Genomic DNA, 14,126 nt, shown 5'->3' with positions numbered 1-14,126 from the left:
CTACAGTTTGATACCAAACTTACTGACATAAATTCATGAAATAGTAGTTCAATAAAATTGTTAATACTAGTCAACAAACACAATGACATGGCCTTTGACCCTGACCCGTCTGGAGAGGGTTAACATTTAGATCATACAGATTTGGTTTTGCCTTTTGCCTGTGCAAATGTCTGTGCACTGATACTACAGGTATTCAAATCAAGATGAGTTAACCAGATATGGGGTATTCATATACATTCAAATACAGCTTTGGGAGTATTTGTAAAGTATTCCTATTCAATACAATGGCAAGGTATTTGTATTTGCTGAATGATTTAGTGAATACTCAATATCGAAAGAGTAAATGTCAACTTTTGTACTATTCCAACTTCTAGACTGTTGTTATTACACCTGCAACATGCTAAATTTGGTCAGTACTTTCCAACCATCTTAAAAGTTACTGTATTACTTGGTTATTAATCCAGTCACTTGAGAGAAGTTGAGATGGCTAGAAAACTGCTTTGAGTGGTACATGAACACTTCATACTTCCTACTGATAGTTGGTCACATCAAGGTAAAATGCAAATATTGTGAGCAGACTATTAATCCAGTCAAGTCACTTGAGAGAAGTTGAGATGGCTAGTAAACTGCTTTGAGTGGTACATGAACACTTCATACTTCCTACTGATAGTTGGTCACATCAAGGTAAAGTGCAAATATTGTGAGCGGACTATTTCTACTTCAGGAAAAACCATTTCTAACCTGCTGACACATCTGAAGGTAAGCCTTTTTATTATTTGTGTTAATATAAACTATATTTTATGTAAATTATACAACATAATACAGGTAAACTAAATTTCTCATGCATGTTAAACTATATTTTTCGTTTATTGAGTATCATATGTTTTTATTTTTTTATTATAAACTATATTCTATATTATATAACTGAGATATTTATTTATTTATGATATATTTTTCATTTTTTGAATATTATAAACCATAGTTAAACTAAATTTCTCATGTTTTGAACTATATTCATAATTTTTATTTATTATTATTATTATATGTTTTTTTAATATAAACTATATTCTATAACTGTGATACACTTTTGTATTTCTAGTGCAATCATGAGGCAGAGCTACAGAAGTCTACATCTGGCTCTGGTACTTCCACCCAGATGCAGCTGCATACTGAAATCAACTAAATACAAGTCTACACACCCTCATCAGAAGCACATCACTAACATATTTTTCAATTTTATTGCCAGTTCACTGCAACCCTTCTCAGGGATGATCGAGAGCAGGTTTGATGAAGTCCAAAAAAAAAGTCATCTCTCTTCTGCAACTTGTACCCAACATCAATATCACTGTAGATATCTGGAGTAGCAGGCAAATGTGCAGCTTTCTTGAAATCACTGGGAATTTTAAGCTTAACTACAAAAAGTAAACAGTCATGCTAGCATGTCTGCATCTCAATGGGCATCACACATCTGATAACATTGCAGCTCAATATGATGAAATAATAAATCTCTTTAACATCAACAAAACGGTGTCATATGTGACATCTGATAATGCATCTAACATGATCAAGGCTTTCTGTTTGCCTGGATTTGAAATGCAAACACAACTTAGTGCGAGAGATGGTGATAGCTAATCTACAGATAGTGACTCACAAGATGAGCTTTTTGATGAAAATTCAAAGGTATCTTACAATGAAAGAAATCAAGTCTCACCCAACATGTCATATTGTTGAGTCTGACTTAACAAACATTGCAAACATTTGTAAGACCCTCCATTACTGGGTGCTTTTAACTTACCTCTTGGTTGCCAAAATACCACGACTACGTACTATTGCTTAAAACATACCACAACTACGTACTATTGTTAAATATTTCTATAGAGTACTTACAGATTGTGCTTCCATTCGACTGAATATTACATTCAACATTTGTGTAAGTGTTGCTTTGGCTGTTGTCTGGTTGACAAGGTTTTTACTTGCCAAGTATATGTTGTAGCATGTCCGGACTGTCTGAAGAATACTGCCTTCATGGACCTCGCAAGCTTGAGATGTTACTACTGTCAGCAAAGCCTTGTAATAACATAAAAATTATCATGAATATAATAACATATGGAAGAATTACCTTAACCAGGGTTTCATCAAAAGATTTGGGAAATATCCCTATGATTTTTCTCAGCAAAAACATTTTGAATTTTGGGGGAAAAAATACATCAGCTTAGAAAAATTAGCAATTTGTGAATAACTTAAAAGTCAAAGTTAAGAATTATTCACTGGTATCCAAGTACAGAAATTATCAACAAGGAAGTGGAGAAAATACAAAATCAAAATAATGGCTAGCCTATCTACACCTTATGAACTTTAAACAAATAAACATTTGTGATACTGATATTGAATAAATTTGTCAGAAGACACAGTTAAAACATATAATTTCAACAAACATCCACTTACAAGAACTTTAGAGCATGTACTTTTATTAAAACATCAGCATAACTGTGTTGGGAACTGAATATATATGTATGTATGTATGTATGTATGTATATTTGTATGTGTGCTTTCAATGTTGTCGCTGCCACCCTAATTGGCCAATTCTATAACATTAAAAATAATAATAATATTCTTTATTTATAGATAAAACAACCAAGGATGTATTCTTAATAACTTTGAGACTGCAAATTGCAAATTTCATAATGTTGTGAAGGAAAAACTAATGAAATGAGCACTTCAGACGCAACTAATATTTGAGGATAAAACAAAAAAGCCCTCTCCCATTGTACTGTATTACAATTAATTAGAAATACAAGAAGCTATATTATCAAAAATTATGTACACATTTGCATAGCATTTAAATTTTCATATTTGATTCAAATTATTCCATTATTACTAAAAATATTTGTTTAATAAAAATAAGTTTCTACGCTACCAGATGACTCATAACGGCCCTCAAACTTAAAGAAAAATAAATACTATACGTATAACAAAAACTATTAACACAAGTCAACAAATTCTACATATAATATAAATTCTTAATTAAAATCTAATTACTGAACTCATATTTTATAACTACTTCTAATTTTCCCAACAAAACTGAGCAAACAGTGCAAAAATAAGTAATTACATCTTGGATAATTATACTAAAACTCCTACGATAATAAAAAGTATTACTGTAATGTTGTATATATATATATATATATATATATATATTTACTACATTCAAAATATGCAGGGTTGCTGAAACCAGCCAAAATCCATCACTCCAATTGATAAAGAAAATAAAATACATTTCTAACTTTAAATTCTTAGGTTAACTCACAGGGTAGATTCAGATACTATCCTAAAAATATGTCCAAACCTTTATGATCTGTAATTGGACACCATCATCTGTAGAAGGACCATGAAAACAACCACAAATTGTCTCTACTATCCTGTCAATTAGTAGCTTATTGGAGTCAGTGGCATCAGCAGAATTACCCGTCAAGTGTCCATAGGCAATAAGTTTCTGTCAACATATTTAAATAGATTAAATATGCCTTCAAATAATATCAAAAGCAATATTATACATCAAGTACCTAGATATTCTTAACCAATGACACATAAAAAATATTTTTTAACATTAATTTTTAATTCTGTGTCAAGTACTGAACCAAGTACTCAATCAACTTGCATTAAAAACTGACAATATTCTTGGAATTACATAAAAATTTAACATATCCAACTATGCTTTAGATAGTAGATTATCACACCAAATCACATCCGAATCTAGTAGTCCGAAATGCTGCACACATTTACTAATATATCTTAAATTTTACAACATATTCAACCTCTATAGACTTCCTTATTTCTTGGGTTAAAAACCCACACTAATATCAAAAACCTTTAAAAAGCAATTAAATAAATTAAGGAAAAAACTGTTGACTAATAATTTACCTGCACACAGTCTAGTGCTGTAACAACAATTTTAGGAGATTTTGACTGGCATGCCAGCTCAAAAGGTAAGAAGTATTTATCAGCATCAAGTTTCTCCCCTTTAGACTTGGTAGAGGCAAGGTTGAGGATGCATTATTTTCTTTCTGACTATAAAATCAAAATATTTAAACATACTTTTGGTAAGAAAAGAAAACTAAAAGGTGCATATACTGTGTTCAAGTTAAGTTCATGATCCCTGAATTTCATAAGGTGACTGAAAAATTAAAACACTTGTATATATTTACCACTTAGTCCTGTTACTATTTTACACAATTGCACATTTCAATATTTTCATAATTTGATTATTGAAGAAGTTATGCTGTTAATGCTGCTTCTTAAGATTTAACACCATCACAGCTCACTAACATGCTTGTGATTTAACACCATCACAGCTCACTAACATGCTTGTATTTTGTTTAACAAATGACTTCTGCATTTCTTAACAACTTAATCAATTTCTTTTAGCTTGTAGAAATTCAGTCTAATCATACAGCGTAAAATAAGTATATATATTTTGAAAGCATTCTCTAAAGTTTAACAACAAAGCTAACATTTACAGATCTTTAACTTCAATTAGTCTGTTGAAATCACTATAAAGATACAGTAAATTGTACATGTAATCAAAATACATCATCATAAAGGACAACCAGTAAGAAATGGATCTACTGCCAAATTGGGGATTTCATAATCATAACATGTGCAAGTCATGTTACCATTCATTTATTGTTGGCTTTTTCCATAATTCCTTATAGTCTCAGCCTTATACATGTATAACATTGCAATAATCTTCTTGCTGTTACATTCAAAATCCCATAAATAAAACCATTCATTAACTCTCTATTTGCTCTTCTCTTCACAAAAGGTTAAGGTTTTATCAAAACATGTAGTTAAAAATCATGTAATATTGGCAGCTCTCACACTGGTACACTAGTTCCTAAAATAAAAAGGCAAAGAATATACAAAAAAATCAAGTTACAAATGATAGCCTTGCATAATAATTCAAAAGCTTTAAAATGATGTGTAAATGTAAGTAAGCAATTCAGAAATTCCAAGAAACAATGATGTCAGAATGCAAACTTGACACATTAATCTTCTCAAAAATACAACTAAGATTAATCCTTCAAATGGTATCTCTAACCTACACAAACCTACAGACTAAAACAGCTGAATAAGGTTGATTCTTTGGAAAATGCTTCCTTAATGCTTCCTTTCCATCTCTGAATCCTTTCCAATAAATCAATATCCTGTCTTAGACAAGGCAATCAAAACTTTACTAAAGAGTATATTAAGTAAGGCTTAACTAGTGCTTTGTAAAAAGATAATTAATTCTTTGAACTTTTAATCAGTATGTCTAAAAATACATTACAATTTAGCTTTCTTTAATCAACCACCATACAATCTAATTAATCAGAATCTCCCCAACCTCTACCAATGTGATTTCATGTGTGGCATCTGATAAAAATCTTTTTGAAATCTAAGTAGACACAAGATAAACAACAAATTGGGAACTTAAAAACCTGCAAGCAGAGATCGTAAAAAAAGGTTGGAGATACTGTGGACATTATTTATTCAAACTACAAGCCCCTATTTTTGGATCTATGCTGTTACCTAAAATTATTGGTGGAATCAAAACTTGGGGCATGACTGTGTAAAACAAACTATACTGCCTAGCTAACTAACGAATTAATATTTGCTGTAAAAAATTATTTTCAATGCTATTAGTGTAGCTTCCAGTCTGGCCACCAATTTTGATTTTATTCCTTTAAGTCATATGTTCAATCCTTTTTTGGCCACACCCTTTTTTCACACCTAAGTAAGAAGTGACATTTGACAGCAACCAACATTAGCTTTAGGATCGTAACCCTATTATTCGGAACAGACTTATACTTTACAGAACTAACCAGATTCTTTAAAATATATGGTGGTAGTTTTCCTCTCTAAAAGGTGTTAACAACTTCCTTTACAGTAATACCATGGAAACTAGGTTAGCAGTTTCTTGTCATCATCTGCAAGCACTCAGTACAGCGTGTCAAGCATCATCAGAAGAATTTCATAAAATTTAGCAAATTTGTGCTAAAAATTTGGCAACAAATAATGAATAATAACTATCCACCCATATTATTCTTTTGGAAACTTGAACTAAAAACTGCTAATCTAGTTTGCTTGGTCTAACCAATACTTTCACCCTATAGTTTTGCTGCTCTAAATCAGTGATTCTTGGTGAAGCTGTAGTAAAAATTACAGACCAATAACTCGCATGACTTTATGCATAGGCGTGCAAAAAATTTTAGTCAAAATATATTTGCATATGTGACTTATATTTATACCAAATTTAACACCTAATTGTTGGTTATAAAGATCTATCAGTGTACCAAGTTTGAAAACAATCCATAAAAGTTAAGTATGTTTTTCTTCCAAATAAAATGTCTGTACTTTTGGTATGAAGAAAAGAAAATATGAAAAAACTGAATAAAAACTGGAAATTTTATATCTTGTGTATTTCTTAATGGATTACCTTGAAATTTGGTATGTGAAGTAATGGTCCAGTAGAGCACATCCGCTGAGAATATATGATAGTTTGGATTACCACAGTCCAAGATACAGAAAGTGGAAAATTTCTAAGCTCTCACTTATGTTAATAACACACAATGTGTCCTGCAGAGTTTTTTGGCCTCACAACACACTACTGTGTGTCTTATTCTTTTTACATGTGTAATGAAATTTAATATTATGTCTATTGATATTTTTTACTCCTTCACTTCATACACAATATAAGGGTTGGCTCCCTAAAGACACCGATTGTATAGTGTCCAAATATTTCAGTATCTACATATTACAGTCATCTAATGTACATCTATTATTGGCTGGTAATTCCTGTTTCACCATGTACTTAAGCTTTTTAAAAGAACACCAGGTAGTACTAAGAAAGTTAACTTCAGATGGTAATGATAACATCATTTACACTAGAGTTATGATGTTTCTTATCTTATATAAAATATAGAAGAAACAAATCAACTTTTCAATACTCCTATGACCTTCACAGTACTTTATTTAGTATTCTACAAAATGTTTGGGTGCAGTACACCAAGCCATTTTTGTTGTAGGCTGGCAAAAGAATAATAATAAGAATTTCAAATGGGCCATTTTGAGCAGATTTTCTTTTCCATGCAAGTTTAACATGTATGCTTTTTTTGTGCATTTTTATATGTCTATAGCCTTATCAGTCAATAGTAAAGGTTTTAAAGTGTTGTTTGAAATGAATCTTTACTGTTTAAGGTGCTTTTTGCCCAAACATTCTATTGGGATTTTGTGCAATTCCTTGCAATCCCCATTATGAACCACTATTGTGGTTCATGATACACACTTTCCATTGTAAAGATACAAGGAATATTCTCAAAAAAAAGATTAGTAAGGCAAGATTTCCTTATTTAGTCAAATTCATGCTAGTAAGTGCTGAGTTATCCCATACACTTTTAAAAATTAAAAACAGCTAAAATTGAACAAAAATAAATATACAATAAAACTACATTTTGCCATCATTAACATGGCATCATCTGGACACATGATGATACCATGTTAAAATTTGGGAAACCGTTTTATTGTTTGTTTTTTTTTTCATTTTAGCTGTTTTTCATTTATAAAGTTTAAAATTCATGTTGGACTTCATTTATATCATATTATGCTAAATGAGTTTGTAAACCTTGTATAAAAGACCAATTGCCCTATAATTTCCAAGGCAACTCTTATTACCCTCTATAAAAATTGGAGTATCATAAGCAACTCTCCAATTCTGAGGCCCCTGCAAACTGTCTATTTTCTTTCCAAAAATGAAAGAGAGAGAGAGACTATAATATCTGATCATTAACTTGGGAAAATCTTGTCTGTTCCTGATTATTTATGTATTTTTAATCAATCACTCCTTCTATTTATCCAAGGGATTAATATTTATACGATTCAAGTCAATTCCAACAATTCTTATAGGCATTCCTCTGGGGTTGTATTCCTAGGTTCTCAGTTTCATTCACTAGCCAGGAACTTGAAAGTAGTTCTAAGCCTTCAAAGCTGCACAATTCAATATTTTGATTTATATAATTCCTTTAACCTTTAACAAAAGTTATTGTATTAAAATCCACTACCAAACTGTCACACATAGCACCACTTTGCTTAGGGGGGGACACCTCAGTATGGGGGATGTACTGTTCTAATAAAACATGAAGTGAATAGCTAGTGTACAATATGTTGCAAGAGAATCATTATGGTAGAATAAGTGTAAAATATATACTAACACTAATAGTTTTTCATTTTAAAACTGGACACCAGGTATATTGCAACCAAGACAAGATGATCATTGATGCCTAAAAACATGGACAAACTAGCTTATCTCAGCAATAACATGAAACAATTAGGTAGTACATAAAAAGACTAACCATTGATGATGAAGTGATAACTACTAAATTTAAGGTACATACATTTAACTTTCAACTTTTCATAGTTGCACAAACAGAACTTTTAATATTTTTTTTATAATATAATTGATTTAAATAACGAACTTAATTACATACAGACTATTGCTAGAGTTTGAGATTTTATGGCCAATTTCTCTCAGAATAAGAAGAATTAAAATTTCATACTGCAGGGCACAAAATTAGACAGTGCCTATGATAATAAAGTTAAAGATACTAAGATAATATATATAAAGTGCAACTGGTCAAATAACCAATGTGTTCAGTGAACAAAATTTCATTCCTATTTATAGACCAATTATTATAATTCAACTAGTAGCTCTTAGTTCTAAAGTTAAAATAGGTGTTTCAAATACAAATGGTATATATGAAAGTACATAAGAATGTGACAATAAATACACAAGTCAAATTAAATGCAACTTAAAATATTGTCTTACTGAATATTAAGGTTATGTATATAATAAAAAGACAAATTCTTTTAACTTGTTGAACACACTATCAAAATAGGTCAGTTGATAAATAGGAATTAAATTAAAATATATTGACCTAATATTTAAATTGAATTTAATATTATCAAATCTGCTGAGATTTTATACTGTATATTGTATAATTTATTGTTAAGAATGATATATTAGCAGGTGTTAATGAATAATTTTAGAATGAAATATCAATTTCTTATATAAAATATATTCTTACCATCCCTTAATGCTTTTAAGGAGTTAAACTCTTTGCTTATAAAACTCCTATTGCCTGGTATGTGTCGCTCATGGTAACAAAAACCAAACAAATCATGTTGAGTAATTTTTCATGTTAGTCATCAGCCATATAGTTTAACTGTACATTTTGAGACACTGTTTTATTTTATATTTTTCTCTTATGCATAAGATGCCTTAATTGAGTTTTCAGGACTTGGAAGGTTCAAAAGAGGGCTTAATGAGTACTTGGGGAGACAGAGCTGGATATATGCAGATAGACATTTGACAAAATGAATAAAACAGCCACAATTAGTCATGGGGCTCCTTGTTGTCCATCAAATGTTAATTGTTATGTTAAAACAAAGATTTCTTAGAGAAATGATACCACTTAAGTGAAAAGGACTTTGCAAACTGTAGTCAATGCTGTTTTTTTGGTGTGTATGTGGCAGATATGGGGTATTCATATTAGATTGCATTCAAATATAACTTTGAGAATATTCATACTTGTATTCAAATACTTTAGTAGGAAAAATTTAAGTATTCATATTCAAATTCAATGGCATAGTATTCTTATTCATTAAATGATTTAGTGAATACTTAATATTGTAAAAGTAAATATCAACTTTTGTAGTCATCAAATTTCTGGACTGTCATTATTACATCTACAGTACGTTAATTTCTCTTTCAGTATACAAGCTTTGTTCCCATAAGAAACTTTCCAGTGGAAACAAAGTTTGTACAGAAAACAATGTAATGTAATACATCATTTGGTAGATGAAAACCTTGGCTTTCTATTTGTTATAAATAATATAGTATTGAACATCAGAAAGAACTATTGACAAATCATGAAAGAGAGGCTGTGACAGGTGAATGTGGCAAGAGGGGTCTGATTTTCTATTTGATGGCTATGTAACCAAACAAAATTGAAGGCTATGAAAAATTATGTCTTGCCTGACAATGAAAACATTATAATGAGTAATTTATGTTAAATTTAATACTTCTTGGAGGGGGTGATCAATAAATTTGAGAAGAGGGGATGCCTAGAGAAAAAAAATTCACATTTCTCACACTAGGGGAAATTCAGAATTATTTTAAAATATTGCCTTACAAAATTAAGAACTTGAAACTTATATACAATTAACATACATCGAACTTAGACATCCACAATCTTAGTAAAAAATGTCAACTCAAGTGAGGAATGAGTCACTTGTGAATCTTGGAGAATCTAGGAATGGATATAAATGAGAAAAATCAATGACTTGACACCAATCTCCTGTCTTCTTGGGCTCAACAAACTGGCAGGATTCTCTCTCTACCCCCTTACTAACCAAACTCTGATAGCCCTAGAACTAAGATCAGAAATCAGAGGATCTGCGGAAGATGGAAACCCTACAGGTTGAGTGGATAATGGTGGTGAAGATGTAAATTGAATGACTAATCCTAATTCAAGGGCCTGTAGTGCTTGTAGATATGAGGTAAATTCTCAGAGCCGAGCCCCATAGACCCTAAAGGCATACAGTAATCACTGACACTGCTGGCAATGTTCAACCAAGCAGCAGAACCCTTCAATATGAACAGAATCTATTCTGGGTAACACTGAACCAAGGGGTTGATGTAGGGGGTTGGGACCCTCGAATAAGGGCAGAACTATGACCCCCTGTAGGAGCCGATGAAAGTCGAGATGGCAACAACAACAGGGATGAATGTACAAGTCAAAAATCGACCTAATGTGCATGCTAACAATGGGTCCAGCTTGTCATCAACGGACTTGATGATCTTAAGTTTTCTAATAAAGTATAGTTTTAGGAAAACAACACATTGGATTTTAGAGTTGTAAGTCCATAGAATTACCATTGTCCCACCAGGGAGGCATTGATCTATTCACTCTAGAACCCCTAATTTCTAGGAGCAGATGTATTCTTTGAGAGTTAAAATATGCTTCCATCTGGTGGTGGTAAGCTAAATCATGTAGTTCCAACAACCATGGCAGATAAGGCATAGCTGTCCCTTCATGTAGTGAGCAGTAAACCTCCCAGCATGAACCACAATGACAGTGGATACAGAGAAAACTAAATATTCACTCCCATACCTTTCAGCCATCAAGTAAGGTGCAGACTCAAAAGCAACTGGGGAAAGACCCAAAACATCACATACTTGATGGGCCAACTGAAGAAAAAGAGCCTGAGGCAGCTTATCTCAAAGTGACCTCCTGAGAAGTCAACATAATAGAAGAAGATGTAGGAAAAAGCAAATATAAATTCTCTCCAGAATGTTCAGGATCACCCTTAAATGCAACCTTAGAGGCCCCCAGAGGAACACTATCAAACCAAATATATGTCTCCATCTCATTACAATAAGATCACTAACAATCTCAACCAAGAGTGACTCTTCTCCCTCCCTCAATTTTTTTTTGTTTACAAAAATCAACTCGGTTTACAAAGAATGCTCAAAGTATCTCCTAACGATCATAAAACAGAGAAACCCATTAGTGAATGCTTTGTCGAGAAAAAGTGGTAACATTATCTGAATGAGGTACAGTACATTGACATCGGTGTAGAGTGTCATGAGACAGATATTGCGAAGGGAAATTAAGTGGGGTATTAAAGACTGGAGCAAGCAAGAAAAAATCAGACCAATGCTTAGATGAGCAAAGGAAGAAATCCTGGCAGTTAAATAATTGCTTTAATGTGAGAGGAGGTATGTATGTTTTGGAATTAATTTAATTTTGAATGTAACTATGCAAAAGTTGTGACATACACACTTTCACCCCACCCATCCACAAAGGGTTAAGAAAAGCATAAAAATTTAAGAAGTTGAAATAGACTGATATGATGAGTGATTTAGAGGACGATAGAAAATCAAGAGAGTTCATTAAACAGGACATTAGACAATAAAAATGTTGGATGAAAATGTACAAATTAACATTACGGATTTCTTTAAACACATTAAAAATAAAATTTTATGATGAGAGAGGGCCTTTGAGGGATGATAAACAAAGGCTCATTTCTGATGACTACGAGATAGCAGGGTTACTAAATTCTATGTTTTTTTAAGTTTTTACAAATGAAGACTTAAGCAATATTCTTCATTCTGAACAGTTGCTAGATGGACACATAATGGAACAATATTATCACATTAATTACAAGTTTGTTAAGAAATAAACTTGGAAGTTCAAGAATGATAAGGTTCCAGGAGCCAGATAATATTTTCCAAAAGGTTTTAAAGGAGATTAAGAATTAGTTCATATTAATGCATGAAAAATTATACTAAACAATTGATCTCGAAATAAACAGTAAAAACAAAAGTTAAAATTTTTTTTAAGTTCAGAATCATATAGTTGAAGCAATAAGGGCTCAGAAGCTAGACAGAGATCAAATATAGAAAACATATAATGTATCACAATAAGTTTTTTCAATAGAATAGCCTTAGCTAAAATTATGTGTATGAGCCAGATTAGTTTGAATGACCCAGTTATTTTGATGTGCCAAGTAAATTTGATATTGTTAAGTTGAAATTGCCTGAAACTCACTGTTAAAGGCATTGATAAGGAAATTGAAATTAGGTTTTGAACTTAATGAATATTACACTTTCAGTATAAGAGAAAAAGCTGAAGAACTGTCTAGGTAAGAAAAGTTAGTTTAACAAAAAGTTCAGACATGCTTGTTTTTCCTCAAATACCCTAATACACAATGAATGAACATAGCCTAAATGTTCTTAATATGATTTATTAAGATATTGTATTAAATTGCTGTGTGTCCATTTACTTAATTTTTTAATTGAGGGAAAAAAACCTACCTAAGATTTTTTGTTTCCTTCTTGATTTCATCTGCATAAAAAATAATAATGAGTAAAGATTACATAAAATTGCACAAGCAACCTCTTCTATTACATTACAAAGAATATATATCAAGTTTGCATTTTATTAGTGGTGAGTAGGCTTAACTTGATTCATGTATACTTAAGATAACTATAATCACACAAAAAAGCATATGATAATTTAAATACTTTAATTATCTTTATTTCTGAGTACAAAGGTTAGTTATGATGTTCTTCATCTGAAGTAGTAGTAGATATATTGAAAGAAAGTATCAACATTTCAATCATAGACAGAATTCAACAAAAAAGAAAGTTTAAAAAAATCAAGAAACAACAGTTGCAGAAAATTTTGAGAGCTTTCATCAGATTTCAATTCCAAAGTATCAATATCATTAAGTCACAAAAGTATTCTTTGTGTAATTTATACAGTTCTGACAATTTTTTCTTAATGAAGAAAATATAATTAATTTTTCCATTAAAAATGACTTAAAGCTCCAGAAAAATAAACATCTCTTAACCCATATTTTGACTTATGTCTTTTAATTGAACTTTCCTAAAATGCTCTTTAAGTCTGCTATGCTGATATCTGTTTGCCATGAAAACTGGCTTGCCACAGCAACTGAAGAATCCTCACTATATTCTGATGTTAGTAATTTATTTATCTAAACTGTAGAGCACAGTTTATTATACTCTTCACAATTAGTTTATTTCTATATAAATACTTTAACACTATGCTAAATATGCATTATCTGTGTTAAAAACAGTTCAGGAAAATACATGAGTAAAGAGGTTAACCTGCACCGTAATGCTGTTGAATGTTAATATGAGGTTAGTTTTTCTTCTTTTTTTTTCAACAAAATAACAATATTACATCGATGAGGTTAAAGAGTCTTTTAAGTATGCTTAAAGAAAACATCTATGGTCTTTCCACACACTGTGGTGTCATTTAGTATTTCATCAGCACTAGAACTGGTGGTATTAAAATCACCACTAATTAAAAGATATGGCATCAATTAATATAAAACAAGAAAAAGCTTTTCAAAAATGGAAGTAAATATACAGATGACTAATATCAATCCTTCAAAAACAATGCAAACAAGATAGTGGGGATGGCATTTGCATCATCCCTGTAAAACTTAGTAGCACAGGCACACAGTGTAGCAGAATGTTAACAGACAAAAATAGGATAAAT

At 31.3% G+C, this 14,126-nt stretch overlaps 1 protein-coding gene across 4 annotated transcripts in view; it reads right to left on the bottom strand.

The window, feature by feature from the left end:
* The window catches only part of LOC106464639 (brefeldin A-inhibited guanine nucleotide-exchange protein 1-like), a 101,486-nt gene that overhangs the window by 82,558 nt on the left and 4,802 nt on the right, over positions 1-14,126 (bottom strand). For all 4 annotated transcript variants that reach the window (XM_022392385.1, XM_013924796.2, XM_022392386.1 and 1 more), the window contains exons 2-5: positions 12,914-12,944; positions 3,922-4,068; positions 3,347-3,493; positions 1,888-2,067 (exon numbers count right to left, since the gene is read on the bottom strand). In XM_022392385.1, the coding sequence (XP_022248093.1) occupies positions 1,888-1,926 (39 nt within the window). In that variant the 5' untranslated portion in view covers positions 1,927-2,067; positions 3,347-3,493; positions 3,922-4,068; positions 12,914-12,944. The remainder of the gene's footprint in view (positions 1-1,887; positions 2,068-3,346; positions 3,494-3,921; positions 4,069-12,913; positions 12,945-14,126) is intronic.

This window comes from Limulus polyphemus, unplaced genomic scaffold, assembly GCF_000517525.1.
Source record: "Limulus polyphemus unplaced genomic scaffold, Limulus_polyphemus-2.1.2 Scaffold1707, whole genome shotgun sequence".
Taxonomy (NCBI): Eukaryota; Metazoa; Arthropoda; class Merostomata; order Xiphosura; family Limulidae; genus Limulus; species Limulus polyphemus.
The sequence above is the reverse complement of the archived record's forward strand: the minus strand, read 5'-3'. Positions and strand labels throughout refer to the sequence as shown.